At 36.9% G+C, this 17430-nt stretch overlaps 2 protein-coding genes across 4 annotated transcripts in view; one reads left to right on the top strand and one right to left on the bottom strand.

Moving 5' to 3' along the window:
* CABLES2 (Cdk5 and Abl enzyme substrate 2) overlaps positions 1-14787 on the top strand; it is a 41929-nt gene extending 27142 nt beyond the window's left edge. For both annotated transcript variants that reach the window (XM_016428113.2, XM_056812872.1), the window contains 7 exons: positions 233-310; positions 1777-1885; positions 2742-2907; positions 8580-8683; positions 10733-10839; positions 10998-11202; positions 11775-14787. In XM_016428113.2, the coding sequence (XP_016283599.2) occupies positions 233-310; positions 1777-1885; positions 2742-2907; positions 8580-8683; positions 10733-10839; positions 10998-11202; positions 11775-11915 (910 nt within the window). In that variant the 3' untranslated portion in view covers positions 11916-14787. The remainder of the gene's footprint in view (positions 1-232; positions 311-1776; positions 1886-2741; positions 2908-8579; positions 8684-10732; positions 10840-10997; positions 11203-11774) is intronic.
* A 165-nt stretch (positions 14788-14952) lies between these two features.
* Positions 14953-17205, bottom strand: RPS21 (ribosomal protein S21). Of its 2 annotated transcripts, XM_001368186.5 has the most exons (6): positions 17051-17205; positions 16788-16855; positions 16575-16638; positions 15815-15886; positions 15097-15152; positions 14953-15011 (listed from the first exon to the last, which is right to left on the bottom strand). In XM_001368186.5, exons 2-6 carry the CDS (start codon positions 16835-16837, stop codon positions 15002-15004), a joined length of 252 nt encoding a protein of 83 aa, XP_001368223.2. In that variant the 5' UTR covers positions 16838-16855; positions 17051-17205; the 3' UTR covers positions 14953-15001. The 2 variants fall into 2 exon arrangements, with proteins under 2 accessions (XP_001368223.2, XP_007475668.1); XM_007475606.3 differs by lacking the exon at positions 14953-15011 and having other exon boundaries at positions 15093-15152.
* Between the last annotated feature and the right edge of the window lie 225 nt (positions 17206-17430).

The raw sequence follows: 17430 nt of genomic DNA on the forward strand, positions 1-17430 counted from the left end.
TCAGATACTTACTAGCTGTGTGACTCTGAGCAACTCACATAACCATGTAGGCCTTAGTTTCTCATCTGTAAAATGAACCAGAGAAGGAAATAATAAACCACTATAATCCAAGAAAACCCCATGGGGTCATGAAGAGTCAAAAAACAACTGAACAACAACAAATATTTAGCTTGTAGTTCTAACTTTGTAGACCTTTCCTATGTCATCATTTGTTTTCTCAATTGCTTTTCAGAATAGTTCTGATTTGTGCTAAAAGGTCCCTGTGTGCAGCATTTTCTATTTTGCCTTATGGAGAAAGCATTCGAATCAGGTAAATAAATTACTTTAATAGATCTGACAAGTTTCACAACAAACATGATATGTGATTTATTGTTTGCTTTTATTATTATTTATTGTAACATCTGCATTGTGCATCAGCTAGGTGATTCAGGAGGTAGAATACTGAACCTGGAGTCAGGAAAACTCCTCTTCCTGAGTTCAAATCTGGCCTTGGACATTTATTAGCTGTGTGACCCCTAGGCAAGTCACTTAACCCTGTTTGCCTCAGTTTCCTCGTCTGTAAAATGACCTGGAAGGAAATGGCAAACCATTGCAGTTTCTGTGCCAAGAGAAACCCCAAATAAGGTCATGAAAAGTTGGACATGATTGACAGCTGAACAAAAAACATCTTCATGATGAGCACTGTGCTTTCTGCCATTCTGTTGTGGCTTCATCTTGTCAGAAGCTTGATAAGACCATCAGTAATATGCAAGGTGTTGTATATGTGATATGATTTAAAAGCCACCTAGGATAACAGAGTCCAGGGGAAGTGTGTTTGTTGAGAATATAAAAACAAAGCTCATCCTCTTAAATTCAGACATTTTAAAATTATTGGAGAATTATCCCCAAAGTAGAGATGACAGCATTTAAAATTTAGTGAAAGTTTGATCTAATTCAGCTTCCTATGGACTAAAATTATTCATATTCTATTAGCATTTTTGAAGTAGTTTTGTGTAACTTTTCTTAACTGTTTCTTTTGGGACTCTTTTTATAGATAGATTGCCTTTATTGTTCCTTTACTCTAGGTGAAAAACAATTGTATTCTCTCACATCCTGTCCACTTGATTGTCCTGTACATAATTTATGGAAGGAAACGGATGTTTAGCAGTAGAAATAGTATTGTGTGCAAACATACTATAAAAATAGTCAATAATAGAAAAAAACATTCTTCTCTTGGTGTGGGAAAACCCAGTCATAGCAGCAGTTTCTAAAGCTAAATACACTGGGTGTGTATTTCTACAATTTGATTTTCCCTATGAATTTGCCTATGAAATGTGCACATTCCTTTAAACAAAGGTAGGTAGTGGTGCTCAGTAAATGTTTATTGGTTGATATAAATTTTATTTTGACTTATAGAAAAATAGTATTATATAGCAGATTGGTAGCTATCGTGGAAAGGAATCAACATAAAATATGAGAGAATTTCCTAATATCTTTCTGATAAATATTTAAATTTTGAATCGCTTTAACCCAGTTTTATTCCTATGAACATCCAGATTCTATTTGCATTTTCAGTTGCTTATTGATATAGATGTATACAACTGATTTTTCATGGAGAAATAGAAAAAAAAATCTAAAATCTTCATCAGTATTGATGATTTTTTTAAAAACCCAGCCACTCTTTTCTCCTCTTCCTTCTTTCTCACTTTCCTCCCAACCTCAACAGTTCATTTACTATAGAAGGAAGGAACTTCATCATTCTAGAATATACCATCTTTGATCTAAATACTTTTACAGTGACATGAAGATAGAAAGCCAGAAACAGAGGCATCCATCTGGTGGGGTTTCAGTGTCTTCTGAGATGGTCTTTGTGTTGGAAGGAGTTGAGCTTGGTGCTGATGGAAAAGTAAGAAAATAATCTTCATATTTTCATAGTAGTTAATGCTAATTGTTGTTTATGGTATTTTTGAAGTCATAATTTCTTAGATTGTTGAAAAAACTAAACATTTAAACTTTTGTTTTAAATTTAGGTATATAAATGTCTGTAATTAATTGAAAGATATAAATAGGAGGGAAACCCTGTGGGAAATAGACACATTAAAATTCCATTTGCACTTCTGATTGTATTTTTCTAAATAAGCTGGATTTTAAACTAGCTACTTTAACAGAAACAAAAACCACGTAAGCAGATTCCCTCTGATTTGGAGGAATGTGTCTTAAATCTCATATCACACAGCACTAATCCTTTTCAATTTCATTATATTATGTGATGCCTTTATAGGGATTATTTGAAGGCATGACTTATAAAGTGGCATGACACTAGGCAGGATAACTACAGATTATCAAAACAGTGGTAATATGTAAAATATTCATTTCGATCACATATAAACACATACATTAAAAGAATGGATTTTTAATCAGATGCTAGTTTTTCAATGGAAAAGCTTCTGTGGAAATATCCAAATAAACACATTAATTTCTATCAGGAGTTCACTAAAATAAAACTGAACTATTAATGTAAGTAAAGGGGGGGAAAAATGTAAAATTAAAAAGGTTACCCATGAGTGTGATTCTTTCCCTCATCCTAAGTAAACAGTTGGGAAGGGGTTCATTTTTGCACTTTATTATCAGCATTACATTCAACATCAAGAAAAGCTTCCTGAATCTTGTTTTGGAGAAGGGGTTGTTTGGGGTTTGTTTGTTTTTTGTGTACCTCAAGCCAATTGAGAAAAATTAATACTGAACGTAGACTTGTTTTTCAGGTAGTATCTTATGCCAAGTTTTTGTATCCAACGAATGCCCTTGTCACACATAAGAGTGATAATCACACTGCAGCATCTCAGCCTCGATCCAGTGTTCCACGAACTCTGCCTGGGTCAAGATACAAATCTGCAACAGCTAAATCTGTGCCATCAGGTACAGAGTTAGGTAGGCAGTTTTATAGCATAAAGTTTTCTTTCAGATCACTAATCAATGTACAAGGATTTATTTAAGAATCTATGTGTGAGGGGGCAGCTGGGTGGCTCAATGGATTGAGAGCCAGGCCTAGAAATAAGAGGTTTGGGGTTCAAATCTGGCCTCAGACACTTCCTACCTATATTACTCTGGGCAAGTCTCTTAACCTCCATTGCCTAGCTCTCATCATTCTTCTGCCTTGTACTTAGTATTGATTATAAGACAGAAGGATTTTTTTAAAAAACACTTTAGTTAAAAAATAAAAATTGGCAGATATTGGGCTAGGATGGAACTCTTCTCTACCCTTACCTGTTTCCTAGGCTCTTACATGGAACAGCCTTTCCAATAGTCACCTTAAGCCAGTGTGTGGGGATCTGCCTTCCAAAACTAGAATATGTTTTCAGCCATTAGCTGTATTGATTCTAAGATGGAAGGTAAGGGTTTAAAAAAAAAAAAGAACCTCTGTATGAAGGCAGCTAGGTGGCTCAGAACACCAGACCTGGAGATGGGAGGTTCCTGGGTTCAAAAAGTGTCCTCAGATACTTCCTCATTGTGTGCCCCTGGCTAAGTCACTTAACCCCAAATGCCTGGCTCTTACCTATCTTCAGCCTTGAAACCAATACTTGGTGTCAATTCTAAAACAAAAGGTAAGGATTTTAAAAGAGCCTATGTGTCCAGAACTGAAATAACAAAAACAATTGCTGCCCTCAAAAAGTTTACATTCTCTCGAGAGAAGCATGTACACATTCAAGTTGATATAAAATATATACACAGTAAATACAATGGAATTTCTGACAGAGAGTAACTAGCAGTTGAAAGAATAAGGAAATGTCTTACAGTGGCACTTTAGTTGAGTTCTGAAAGAAGCAAATGGTTCCAAGGGAGAGGAAGTCATGTTTGAAAGACAGCTAGAAAAGCCCATTTAACCAGATTCCAGAGTGGAAGTAAAGTCATATGTAACAGATGTGTGGCTGGGTTGGCTGGAGCCATATTGTGAAGAGCTATAAATGGAAAGTGGGAGTTTGTATTTGATCCTAGAACCTATAAGGGCACCTCGGAGTCTCTCAAGCATGACATGGTCAGCTCTGTTCTTTTGGAATATCACTTTGGCAGCAGCTGTGTGAAGGATGGATTGATGAGGGAGAATGAAAAAGTTAAAGAGAATTTAATATACAAAAACTTAATTACATGCTAGCAGTAATGACTTGACAAGCAGTTGAAATTAAATCAATTTAAAATCTGTTTTAATATTTTTTATTACATACTTAGAAAGAATGAATACTGGACAAAATGGAGAAAGCTGATTGATAAAGGGTTAGGCAAAACTAAGGAAGCCAAGAGTAAATTTTTTAAATTATATTTGGAAAAATTATCTAGGAATTTGTTTAGAAATGTAAGATTAAATAAATATCCAATAACTCCCAAGTATTATATTTCATAATATGTATTAATAATCACTTGAAGTAGAGGAAATAGATAAAGCCTGAGTAAAGACAAGTTTATCAGACCGTGAAAACGGGAGAAGAGAGCAAGGGCAGAGCTACACAAAACTGTGTCCAAAATGTAAGGATGTAATGTGAGGACAAAAGTAGGGTTCTGGGAAATGGAGTCCTGGGGTACAAAATTCTAATTACATAACAGACTTGCAAGAAAGCATTATATTACATTCTGTTATTTTTAGTGTTTGTGTTTAGAACTAATTTGGTTCTTTACTTCAGCCCATGTCATTCTAGCTCAGATCTCACAAAAGTTCATCTAGCTTAAATTAGCCATTTGATGACAGTGCTGCTTCACTAAGTGACATCATAATACTACCTTTTAATTGTATGGTATTTTTAACTGTTTTTGTTGTTGCTGTTTTTTGTTTTAACCCTTACCAAAGCAGAAGAGTGGTAAGGGTTAGGCAATTGGGGTTAAGTGATTTGCCCAGGTCACACAGCTAGGAAGTATCTGGAGTAATATTTGAATCCAGGACCTCCTGCTTCCAGGCCTGGCATTCTATCCACTGTACTACCTAGCTACCCCTACTTTCTTTTTCTTGTATTATTTCTCTTTTTCTCTTCTTTTTTTAATCCTTACTTTGTGTCTAAGGCAAAAGAGTGGTAAGGACTAGGCCACTGGGGTTACATGAATTACCAAGGGTCACACAGGACTCTAAGGCCAGTTTTGAATCCAGGTGCTCTCAATTCCTGTCCTGGCATTCTATCTACTGTGCTATCTAACCACCCTTCAACACTTATTTTTGACAAATTTTAACTTCTGTCAGTACCTCTGGCAGAACAAAAAGCAAAAGAGGATAAGCAAAAACAAAACAGAAAACCAATAAACAATACCCAATATGTAGGCTCATTTACTTAATCTCACCACATTTTCACTATTAAGTGCAACATTTATTTTAACAAATATCTGAGAGTTTCATTAATAGAAAACTATGTTCTCCCCCTACTGCAGGGAGGAAATATGCAAGTTCAGTTTTAGTCAAGAAAACAATTTTCATCTTTGGGCCTATCTAAAAATTGTAGTTGACTCAAAATTTACATTTTTCTTTTTTCTCTTACCACTCCTTCACAATTGACTAGATCTGTGAAGGGCATATCTCTTTGACCGTTTGCATTAAGCATATGCCTAGGAGAATCTCCCTAATGTCCTCATTCCTCACTTTGAGAGTGAATAAACCCAAAGAAATACCAAATACCAAAAAACACCAGTGGGTATGTGGGGCTGTTGGCATTTTCCTACACTAATACACATACCATATGTCCATTTAATGGGAACACATTTATCCCATTTCAGAAAGATGAAGATCTAGTTTACCATTACAGAGCAAAATTCTGCAGCTTGCCTCCCAACCAGGAAATTTTTCCATTTAATGTAACATACTTCATAGGGCAGTTGGGTAGCTCAGTGGTTTGAGAGCCAGGCCTAGAGACAGGAGGGCTTGGGCTCAAATCTGGCCTCAGACACTTCCTAGCTGTGTGACCCTGGGCAAGTCACTTAACCCCCACTGCTTCACCCTCACTGCTCTTCTGCCTTGGAACCAATACATAGTATTGATTCTAAGGCGAAAGATAAGGGTTCCAAAAATAAATAAATAATTAAATCCCTCACCCTATAGTTTCGGTCAGTCAACACTTAATTAGTGCCTACTGTATACCAGGCACTGTGCTAATCTCTGGGGATACAAAGAAAGGCAAAAGCTGTATAAATTATAAATAACAGAGAGAAAACATTAGAATTAAGAGAGATTAGGAAAAGATTCCTATAGAAGGTGGATAATTTTAATTGGAACTTTTTGTAATTGGAACTTTTTGGAAGCTAAGAAGCAAAGATGAGGAGAGAGAACATTTCATGCATAGAGAAATAACCAGTGGAAATGCAGGGGGTCAGAATACAGAATGTTTTATTCAAGAAACAGCAACAGGGGGCAGCTGGGTAGCCCAGTGGATTGAGAGCCAGGCCTAGAGATGGGAGGTGCTAGGTTCAAATCTTACCTCAGAAATTTCCCAGCTGTGTGACCCTGGGCAAGTCACTTAATCCCCATTGCCTAGCACTTCTGCCTTGGAACCAGTACACAGTATTGATTCCAAGATGGAAGGTAAGGGTTTGAAAAAAACAGCAATAGCAAGGAGGTTCCTGTTTCTAAACTGAAGGCCTGAAGGGGTGGGGGAATGGGAGGATGCAAGAAGGCTTTGAATGCCAGCGTATTTTATATTTGATCCTGAAAGAGCTAGAGAGCCGCTGGAGTATAGAGGAATAATGGCATGATCAGATCTTTACTTTTTAGGAAGATCACCTTGACCCAGATGCTTATGACCCAAAGACCAATCAGCAAGCTATATTGCAGTAGTCCAAGGTTGAAGTGATCAGGGTCTACACTAGCACAGAGACAGTATCAGAAGAGAAAAGGTGGATATATATGCAAGATATTACAAAGACAGAGAAAATGACAGGCCTTAGCAACACATATAGAGAAACTAAAGTGACGAGGCATGACTCTTATATTGAAAGTCTAGGATGAGTAGAGGACTGATAGTGCCCTGTGTAATTAGAATTTTGTACTCCAGGACTCCATTTCCCAGATTCCCACTTTCATTCTCACATTAAGACCTTAAGTTTTGGAGATAAAGTTTCCGTAACCCCGCCTCTCAACTCTTCTCCAGCTATCATGGAAGGAAAAACCTTCTCTTCACTCAAGCTTTACTTTTGTCTTATTTTCCTCTACTTCAAATGATTATTAATAAATCTTATAAATATAATACTTGGAGCTATTGAATATTAATTTTAATCTTACAGCCCTCAACAGTAAGAGATGTATTTGAAGATATAGATGAGTTCAGCTGTAGACATGTTAAGTTTTTTGTTGTTTTTTTTAAACCCTTACCTTCCGTCTTGGAGTCAATACTGTGTATTGGTTCCAAGGCAGAAGTGCTAGGCAATGGGGATTAAGTGACTTGCCCAGGGTCACACAGCTGGGAAATGTCTAAGGTCAGATTTGAACCCAGGACCTCCCTGTCTCTAGGCCTGGCTCTCAATCCACTGTGCTACCCAACTGCCCCCGACATGTTAAGTTTAACTGCTCTTCAGGGCATCATTGGAAGATTTAGCAAAGAAAATTGAAGAGTGGTCAAACGAAATGAGAAATAGGAGAGAATAATAATGAAAACCTAGGGAGAATACAGTGTCATAAAAAAGCAAGTGATTGATAGTGTGAACGTCTTTTCAGAGTAATCAAGAAGAGTCAGAATTAAGAAGACTGAGATTTGTCAGTTAAGAAGTTGTCAGTAGCATTGGAGAGAACATTTGTGGTTGAATGACCAGGTCAAGAACCAGACTGTAGAAAGTTTAAAAGAGAATAAGAGGAAATTAAAAACACCTTTTAAACTCAAGGAGTTTAGCCACAAAAGGGAGGAAAGATAAGGAACTATGGGGATGGATAGAGCAAGTGAGTTTTTAAAGGTTGGGGACATAACCATGTTTATAAGCAGTAGCAAAACTGCCAGTATGCAGGGAGAGAAGTGAGAGAATAGGAATGAATGAGGAGGCAGTCTATTGGGGAGGACAGGCTTGTGCTCCTTGTGCAGGTTAGCCTTGACAAAGTAGCCTATCTCTTCATGTGAGACAAGGGTAAAGAGAGGAAATCTTAGCAAAAGGCATCTGGGTAATGAGGTGAGAAGGGAAGAAGAAATTCTCAATGAATGGACTCATTAGACCCCTTCTGCTTGTCCTATCCTCAGTAGATCAGGGACCAATAAATATGACATCCTTTCCTGTTCCTTATAAAGAACCTTTAATTTTTTTCCCCCACTTAATCATTCTATTACTGTTATCATTGGTATTGTTTATATAGCAATTTACAAAACACTTTACATGCTCTCTCATTTGACCTCAAAACAATTCTGTGAGGTAGGCACTGTTATTTTCCAGATAAGGAAATTGAGGCAGACAGAAGCTGAGACTTATCCAAGATCACACAGCTAATTACTGTCTAAAGCAGCATTTGAACTCCATGGTGACATAAGAAAAAAAGAAACTGAAATCAAAATCAGTTAAAGGGGGGGGGAAATACTAAATATTTATAAGTGCCTTTCATCTGAAAGCAATTTTGGCTTTATACCTATGCCTGATGCTGTTGTTTGTGCTTCTAGGAAGTGAGACTGGTGATTCAATAGAATATAATCCTAATCTCCTTGATGATCCTCAGTGGCCCTGTGGGAAACACAAGCGTGTTCTTATCTTTGCATCATATATGGTAAGAAAACTACAAGGTATACAAAAATTAAACAATGGTACTTGTCCTGTATCCAGCATTTGCTAAAGAATTGATTTCAGTTGCAGATTGTGTAACAAGATTCTAGGATTTGCATTCTGGTTTTCTTTTTAAGTTGCTTAATTTAATGCTGAATGTGAAAGTGGCATACACTGCTATAGAATCAAATTAGTAAAACCCTTGAGCATTTGTCTTTTAGAAAGATCAGTGGGAAAATAGACCATGTTACAAGAGATTTGACAAGAGTGGATTTTTATTTGCCAAAATACAAAGAAAACAATTCTTCTAGTATCACTTCCCTGTTACTATCAAGGACACCACTATCTTCCCAGTTATCTAGGTTCCAACATAGGTGTCATCCTTGACTCTTCACTTTCTCTCATCCTGTATAATCCATCTGTGGTCAAGACCAGTCAGTTTTATCATTATAAAAATCTCTCATGTATATCCCCTTCTCTCCTCTAACATTGCAATCATCCTGTGTGGACTACTGAGATAGCTGGCTACTTGGTCTCCCAGTGCCTCAAATGTCTCCTGACACCCGTCTGTTGACAAATTGCTTTTCCTAAAAGCAAAGGTCTGATCTTCATAAGCTGGCCCCCTCCAAGTTTTCAAGGCTTTCCTTACCTCACCTCCAATGTGTGTACACAAACAAACACAAACACACACGCACACTCTCTCTCTCTCTCTTACTTTCTCTCCCACTCACTCCTTTTTGCTTTTCTTCAAACATGACTCTATCACCCTACTTTTTTTTTTTTAACCCTTACCTTCCATCTTGGAATCAATACTGTGTATTGGTTCCAAGGAAGAAGAATGGTAAGGGCTAGGCAATAAGGGTTAAGTGACTTGCCCAGGGTCACACAGCTGGGAAGTGCCTGAGGTCAGATTTGAACATAGGACCTCCCATCTCTAGGCCTGGCTCTCAAACCATTGAGCCACCCATCTGCTCCTCTATCACCCTACTTTTTAAAAATTGTATTTAAAACCTTTACCTTCTGTCTTAGAATTACTTTGATTCCAAGGCAGAAGAGTAGTAAAAGCTAGACAATTGGAATTAAGTTTTTTGCCCAAAGACACAGTTAGGGGAGTGTCTGCAGATTTGAACCAGACCTCCCATCTCTAGACCTGGTACTCTATACCCTGAGCCCCACCTAGCTGCCCTTCAACCTACTCTGAATTTTCACTGACTGCACCCATGCCTGGAATTCTTTCCTTCATCTCTGCTGCCTGGATTCCAAGCTAAAATCCCACCATTCTTAATCCTCCTTAATGTTTCTGCTTTTCCTGTCGATTATCTCCAATTTATCTTAAATATCTTGTTTGTACATAGTTATCTGCATGTTGCCATCCCCCACCCCAAGTAGATTCCTTAAAAGCCAGGACATTTATTGGTTTTGGTTTTCCTTTCTTTGAAGCCTCAGTATTTGAATAGTTTCAAGCATACCTAGTAGGCACTCAAAAAAAAAAATGCTTGACAAATGGCCACAGCTGTTTCAATGACATTCATTTTGGACGAATAGTTCCATTTACAGCCTCAGATTAACCTAACTAGGAGTATGCTAAGAAATTTGTTTCAAAAATTGATTATAAATTTAAATATTAGTGGAATTTTTGTGCCTTTTGAAAATCTGGGAGTCAGTAATACTGCATTTTTTAAAATTCAATTATTTAACCTCTAAGCAGGACAGAACTTATGCATAATTCTATATACTGCACCCTGCTTCCAGAACTTAATTGTAAGGCTGTATTTTCAGTTCCCAAAGTCTCCCAAAATTGCTTTCCTTAAAGAATTTTAAGGTGTTGAAAACTGTCCAGATTTATTTGTATAACCTTGGGTCTGTTAACGAGCATTAACATGAAAATAACTTAACAGTGAAATATTTCATTCTGACACTTGAAGCCAGACCTATAATCTTTATGGCAGTAGAAGGTGCAGAGATGGAACTTGACGGGTAAATGGGCTTTAAAAAACTGGTGTAAATGCTCAAATAGAAGTGTCTTAGATGATAGGCAACTTTTCTATTTCAGACTACCGTGATAGAATATGTGAAGCCTTCAGATCTTAAAAAGGACATGAATGAAACTTTTAAAGAGAAGTTTCCTCACATCAAACTCACTTTGAGTAAAATTAGAAGGTAAGAAAAACTTGAGTATAGCTTGACTACCAGTCATTTGAACTTGTGGGAAGGTATTATCTCCCATTTGTTTTTAAAACTGCTGAATTTGTAACTTTTAGTATTTGTATTCCATCACATGACCAAGAATATGCTTTGGTTTTTGTTTACATACATAGCCTAAAACGGGAAATGAGGAATCTCTCTGAAGAATGCAATCTAGAACCAGTTACCGTGTCCATGGCTTATGTTTACTTTGAGAAGCTTGTCTTACAAGGCAAGCTAAACAAACAGAACCGAAAACTGTGTGCTGGTGCTTGTGTGCTCCTAGCAGCAAAGATCAGCAGTGACCTCAGGAAAAATGAAGTAAAGCAGCTTATTGATGTAAGTACAACCAGAAGCCTATTTTCATGGAAAAGAATACAAAAGTGTACAAAGGCCATTGACAATTCCACCTTTTGGTTTCTTGCAGTTAGATCATATTCAATGCTTTCTACAAATTTTCCTAAATTCCACCTGTACTTCCTAGCAACAGACATTGACTAGGGTGTAATTTCTGATCTCCACAGCTGTGGGGAGAAGACATTCAAAATTCATGTTAAGGACACAGAATTCAGAGCTAAAGATCAAATATAAATATAAACTTATATTCTTTTCACCTGAAAAAGCAGCTGGAAGCAAAGTGGTCTCACACCAACAGATCTTTATCCTTTATAACATAAATGTAAAGAGGATGGTGGTTTGTGCATTTGTTAATTGTTCTTCTTAGGCTTTGGAAATGCTTTAAACCATTAACAGAATTACAAATGTCTTCAGATTTAGACTAAAGGGTTTGGCTTTTTTCCCTTCATCCTGAAAAAGTGTCATCCACAACGGAGCAAAGTGATGACTGGTAATTGATCTAGGGAGAAAAATGGAGATAAATAATCTAACCTAGTCTTTCTTCTTCAATACAGAAGTTAGAAGAACGATTCAGATTCAACCGAAGAGATCTAATTGGATTTGAATTTACAGTGCTTGTGGCTCTGGAACTGGCCCTTTACCTTCCTGAAAACCAAGTTTTACCTCATTATAGACGTCTCACCCAGCAGTCCTAGCCAAAGCTATGTTCCATTCAGTTGGCAGGAAGATTTACAAAATACTTTATTGCTGAAAGACTTCCACTTCCCACAAATCTTTTCTGTGCTATTACACCACATCTTTCAGTTAGTAAAAATGTATGTTTTCATAGTGGCAGTTGAGTATTTGTTGGGTGAAAACAGATTTGTTGGCACAGAAAGAATTATTTCCTTTAGACACTAAAGCACAAATAATTCATAATCTAGTTGTCACTGTGGCTATTCATTCTTCCATTCAAAGGATGTCATGCTATTGTTCCTTTGAAAGATATATATCATTTTTACTTGTTTAAAATGAACATTACTCCCATTCCAAAGTCTTCAAAATGGTATGTGAATTTTTTTCCTGCATTTTTTTTATGTGAACAAAATGCACACTTTTTTTTTAATGTGCCTGAAACTGGTCTGGTACCAGAACCTTTTTGTTGCATAAGTTATAAATTCTGAAATTAGTTTTATCTTTACCTACATTTGCCTTGCATTCAGAAAAGAATTCCATAGCTGCATTAGTCTAAAATAGGATCTAGATTTCTAGATCTTATAACAATTAGTTCATCAGTGATGAAATTACTAATTTATTTAAGCATTATTACATGGATAAAAGGATCCACTGGAGAAAGACATGGCAAACACTCTAGGATCCTTGCCAAGAAAACCCCATGGATATAGTCCATGAGGTCACTAAGTCAAACACAACACATGAATAAAGGGATGGTTAAAATTTTTAGAATGTTAAATATCTCATCATGCAATCATACTTGATGAAGTTAATTGCACTCAGTTTCAGAAGCGTTTATTGGCTGAAAGACTGATTTGCTGTTTTCGTCACTTCAGGATGGACTCTGCCATTGTTAAATATCCAAAGCAAAGTACCTTTTTGACTACTTTCTGCATGCAGTTCTCAAGTGTCAGCAATTATTTTTACAAAGTAAGCCAATGAAGCAAGATCTGAAATTTTTTAATTGTATTTTTTTACTAATTCTGTTCTTCCAAGCATTGTGAGCCACTGTGATGTTCCTCTTGAAACTGGCATGTTGCATATCCAACCAAACATTTATTAGACTCAAGTACAATATTTCTATTGTCAGGAGTCAGGTAGGAAAGATATTTAGCTGAAGCACCATACAAATGTTTGGATAAAATTTGCAACTTTGATCCACAATTACTTGGGGATTCTTACATTTTGTTTCTTCTAAGCAATATTGTGATTGAGAAAATTAAGAGTTCATTTTGGTTTGTGCAAGAGAAAAATAATTGGGATTTTTTGATTAAGGAATTTACTTAAGATCAACTTGAATACCTTACCATGCTCTGGAAAAGAGGGATAGCTACTCAAAGTACTGTAAACTTCAGTTTTGCCTGTTTTTGGCTACATTTAAAATATTGCACACAGTATAAAATTGTGTACACAATTTTGTAAAGGCATGGGTTAGACTTTAACTGCTGCAAATTTCAAATATTTGATGTTGAGTGTCTTATACTCTATATACTGCAGTGATAACTGGTCATAAACTTATCTTTCATGAAATTGTAAGCAACATTATCAGTATTCAGGTCAATATGAAATGTCAATGAAAAATTGCTCAAATGACAAACATTTGTCAGTTAATAAATCAGTTAAGATTTCCGAGACAAGTGTTCTTGTGGGAAAACTTTAAAATACTTGTTATCAGTACTATCAGAAAATCAAATCTAGGCCAGTCATTTCAATAGTCCAAACAGTTTGTCTTTAAATTGATGTTTGCTAACACATTGTGATAGTTAACCCAGGTACCATTAAGCCTACATATTTGAACATTAACAACAAGATTTGTACTCTTTACCATCCCTACGCAGTTCATATTTTCAACTAAGATGTTACACCACATAACATTTACAGGTAATTTAACTATTGGGGGGGAAACAATTGGCATACAACAGATATATTTGTCATTTTGTCCATCAAAGTAGTTCTTTAATACTACCAGGATAGCAATGGCTGGCTTTAGAAATTAGATTAGCGTATTATGGAAGCTATAGGAAGTATAAACTGTGCTATATTCAAATATGTCTTATGGGCCAGTGTTTATTTTTAAGTGAGCCAATAACAATTCTGTTTCTATAAGCACCTTATTTCCCCCGTAAGGTTCTCCCTTCATCTACTTTACTTAGAAGCCAGTCTGAACTTGGGTATCAACTCAGTTTGGCTATCTTCATAACTGAAATTATGTATACCTACTGTGCATTGAGTCTTCTTAAAAACAAGTTATGCCATTGAAATCTTGACTCAAAAGGGTATTTATAAAATATATGTACATGCACTGTAAGGGTCAGATTCCCAAATATTGTTCTATGGTTTACAACATATACTTTAGGTACTTTCCTCTAAAAATTCTGTATAACCATATTGTTGACAAATACAGTAATTTAAGTTTGTGTATATATGTATACATAGTTTTAAATTTCAGCTGCCAAATTGGTTTTGTATGACCTATTTGGCTCAAAAGCCTTGTTATAATAAATGTACCCTTTTTAGTAATGTTAAAAGCTGCCACTGTGTGGTAGTATGGAATTACTGCAACAAAGCCAATATTTAAACCAAAATTAAATCCTAAAACTTTTCAAAGAAAAAATGTTAAAATGTTTGAGCGGTCTGTGTTTGAAGTATTGGGTTTGTGGCCATAAACATGTAGTGCTGCTTTCTTTCAGCACAACTGCACTAGGTTAATGTAAACTTGTGTAAACTATTTTGTTTTTAATGTCATTGTATTTGAGTCACTTGTAATTGGTCTGTTTTCAGTAGTAAGATAATGAATTTGTGAAATTGAGATGCTGTGAAATAAAACTTGCTTTTGATACGTGAAGGTTAAAATGGTCATTTGTTTTCTCAGACTTAACTTTTGAGAGTTCTTAAGGGTTCTCATAAACCCAAACCACTCCTATACATGAGGTTGGCAATTGAAAAATGTCTAAAAGTGACACATCAAGCATAGTTCTTAATGCTAAAGTATATAATTGTAAAATGAACCAATACACATACTGCTTTTCTTGTTTATTAAGACAAACATTCCATAAGACTTCTCCAATTAGAAGTTCCTAAAGAGAAGAAACAGGAAAGTTATTGAAAACAATGATACCTAGAAAAAAAATTCTTAAATTAAAATTTGACAGATTCACTTACTTTGAGACAATACCATCATTTTTTGCCAGCCGGAGAATAGAGTCATCAGATTCTCCCTTAAATAGAGGTTAGTTTGAATTAGTATATTAATTACATAGAGAATTTAAAGCTTCAGTTGAATAACTGAAAAAAGGTTATATTTTCCCAGAAATCTAGTTAGATTATGAACACCATAAACCTAATTACAAAGTGGGGACAACACTGGAAAGTACTTCACAGGTGAGGTGGGCAATTAGTATCCTTGACTTTTTTTAGTGGTTAAGAACACTGAATTTGGCAACTTATTCAAGAATCTTCAACTAAAGCACCTACAGAGCTGCAGGCTAAGTAGCTTTGTGCTTCTTCAGGTTAAAAAGATCAAGAATTAATCCAATCCAATAGCAACTATTCTAAACTGTAACTAACTAGGAATCTTCTCTATAAAATTTCATCAAGTAATCTGCTTAAAAAGCTCTTGCTCTACTTTTAGATATTGAAATTGTTAATGCAAATTTCTTAATATCAAGCTAAAACTGCTTATATAAAACTGCTTATATAATTTTTTCACATATCCTACCTTCAAAGTAGAACAGCTACTGAATTTTTATTGACAAAATATATGTAGCCAATGATTGTAGACCTTGAGATCCCACCATTCAAATTCAACAACACTCAAACCTTATTCTCCATTTTCATGTGCTTACTAATGTTTTCAAATTTTAAGAGAAACACTACTCACCATTCTACGAATTGCTCCACAAATTGCATATGTCTTAAATTGGCCATTGAACCTGCCTGTGACCTTATCAACCTAAAAGAAAATAATTAAGGTTCACGTTTAAATTAGAAAAACATTTTTTATAAATTGTCTACGGAAAAAAACACCTCTTTGGAAAAAGTATACCCAACCATTTGCACACAGGATTTGTTGCAGTTGTTTTGGGTTTCTAAGCAAATTTATTATTATTGCTTGATAAGGAAAGACAATTACTCAGCATTATACCAGGTAAAAAACAAATTTCCAAATACCTTCCACTCTGAATAAAACCCCACTTCTCTTCCCACCATCCACCAAGAACGAAAATGTAAAGAAACTCAATTTCAGGGATGAGACTAAAACCTAATCACTTCTATCTGGCTTCAAAGGAACAAAATATTTTTAGCCATATAAAAAATTAAGGATTCCAAACTTAAGGACTGATTAAGTCGGTAGAGCTGGATTCTGGTACTGGCATCATCACTTTAAACATCTAAAGTCACTGAACCTCTCTTGGCCTTGGTTTCCTGATCTGCAAAATGGGGGTTACAGAACTCACTTGGGACATTTTTTGAGGCTCAAACGACATAACGTTTTGCAAACCTTAAAATGCTATATTGAGGATTATTATTATTATTATTATTACTATTCCTATCTCAAATCCTCCACTAGTCCCTCCATAAGAGATTTTACATCCCCACGTTCCAGTTGGCCTGACTGGTCGAGGCCCGGCATCACCCACCTCGGCCACGTTCATCTGGATGGACGCGTGATCCTTGGCTCCGATGATCCTGTTGCTCGCAGAGCTACGGGGAGAAAGATCCGAGTCATGGAAGCTCGGCGGAAGGGACGAGGAAGGGAGAAGGTTCGGGTGCGTGTAGTAAATGTCCTTCCTGGCCTAATGACCAGTCGGAGCCTGGGAGGGGAGGGCGCCGAGCTAGCGGCCCTTGCTTACCATTTCCGCGGCACATACAGATCCACGAACTCGCCGGCGTCGTTCTGCATGTTGGAAGTTTGAGGGACCTGAGGAAGCAAAGATCCACCGCTAGGAATGAGCAGTGATCCAGGCTCGGAGGCTCCCTCCCGCCCTTCCTTCTCAGACCGACCACGAGGACTGCTTCTGAACCGCCCCGACACTGCGGACCAGCCTGGGAGCTTGACCGGCCGCTGCACCCCACCTGTGGACACTAAGCCCCGGCCCTGGAACCCAAAAATTACCTCAGGAGTGCAGGCGTCTTTGGAGAGAGCAGAGAGATCCTTTACTGAGGGAAGACGCTACGGCGGCGGAAGAGGAAAGGAAGCAGCGGGCCACCACGCACAGCTAAGAGCAGCTGAAGGCGGAGCCCGATGAAGTACTTCCGGGGCATAGATTAGTAGCACGGTATTGAGGCTGCGTACTGTGCCAAAATCTCCTCCCACCTTTCCTTCCCTCTCTTACCAAACCGGACTGATACAAATCATCCTGGATGTCACTTAGACCTCCTGCTGAATTATTCACTGTGTCCTCTAAATAATGTATGTCCGCTGATCTCCCTCTTCACCCTGCACTTCGTTCCAAAAGCGACTGAATGGTACATACCGGGAATGCGTAGTCGCTC

Source organism: Monodelphis domestica, chromosome 1, assembly GCF_027887165.1.
Source record: "Monodelphis domestica isolate mMonDom1 chromosome 1, mMonDom1.pri, whole genome shotgun sequence".
Classification (NCBI taxonomy): Eukaryota; Metazoa; Chordata; class Mammalia; order Didelphimorphia; family Didelphidae; genus Monodelphis; species Monodelphis domestica.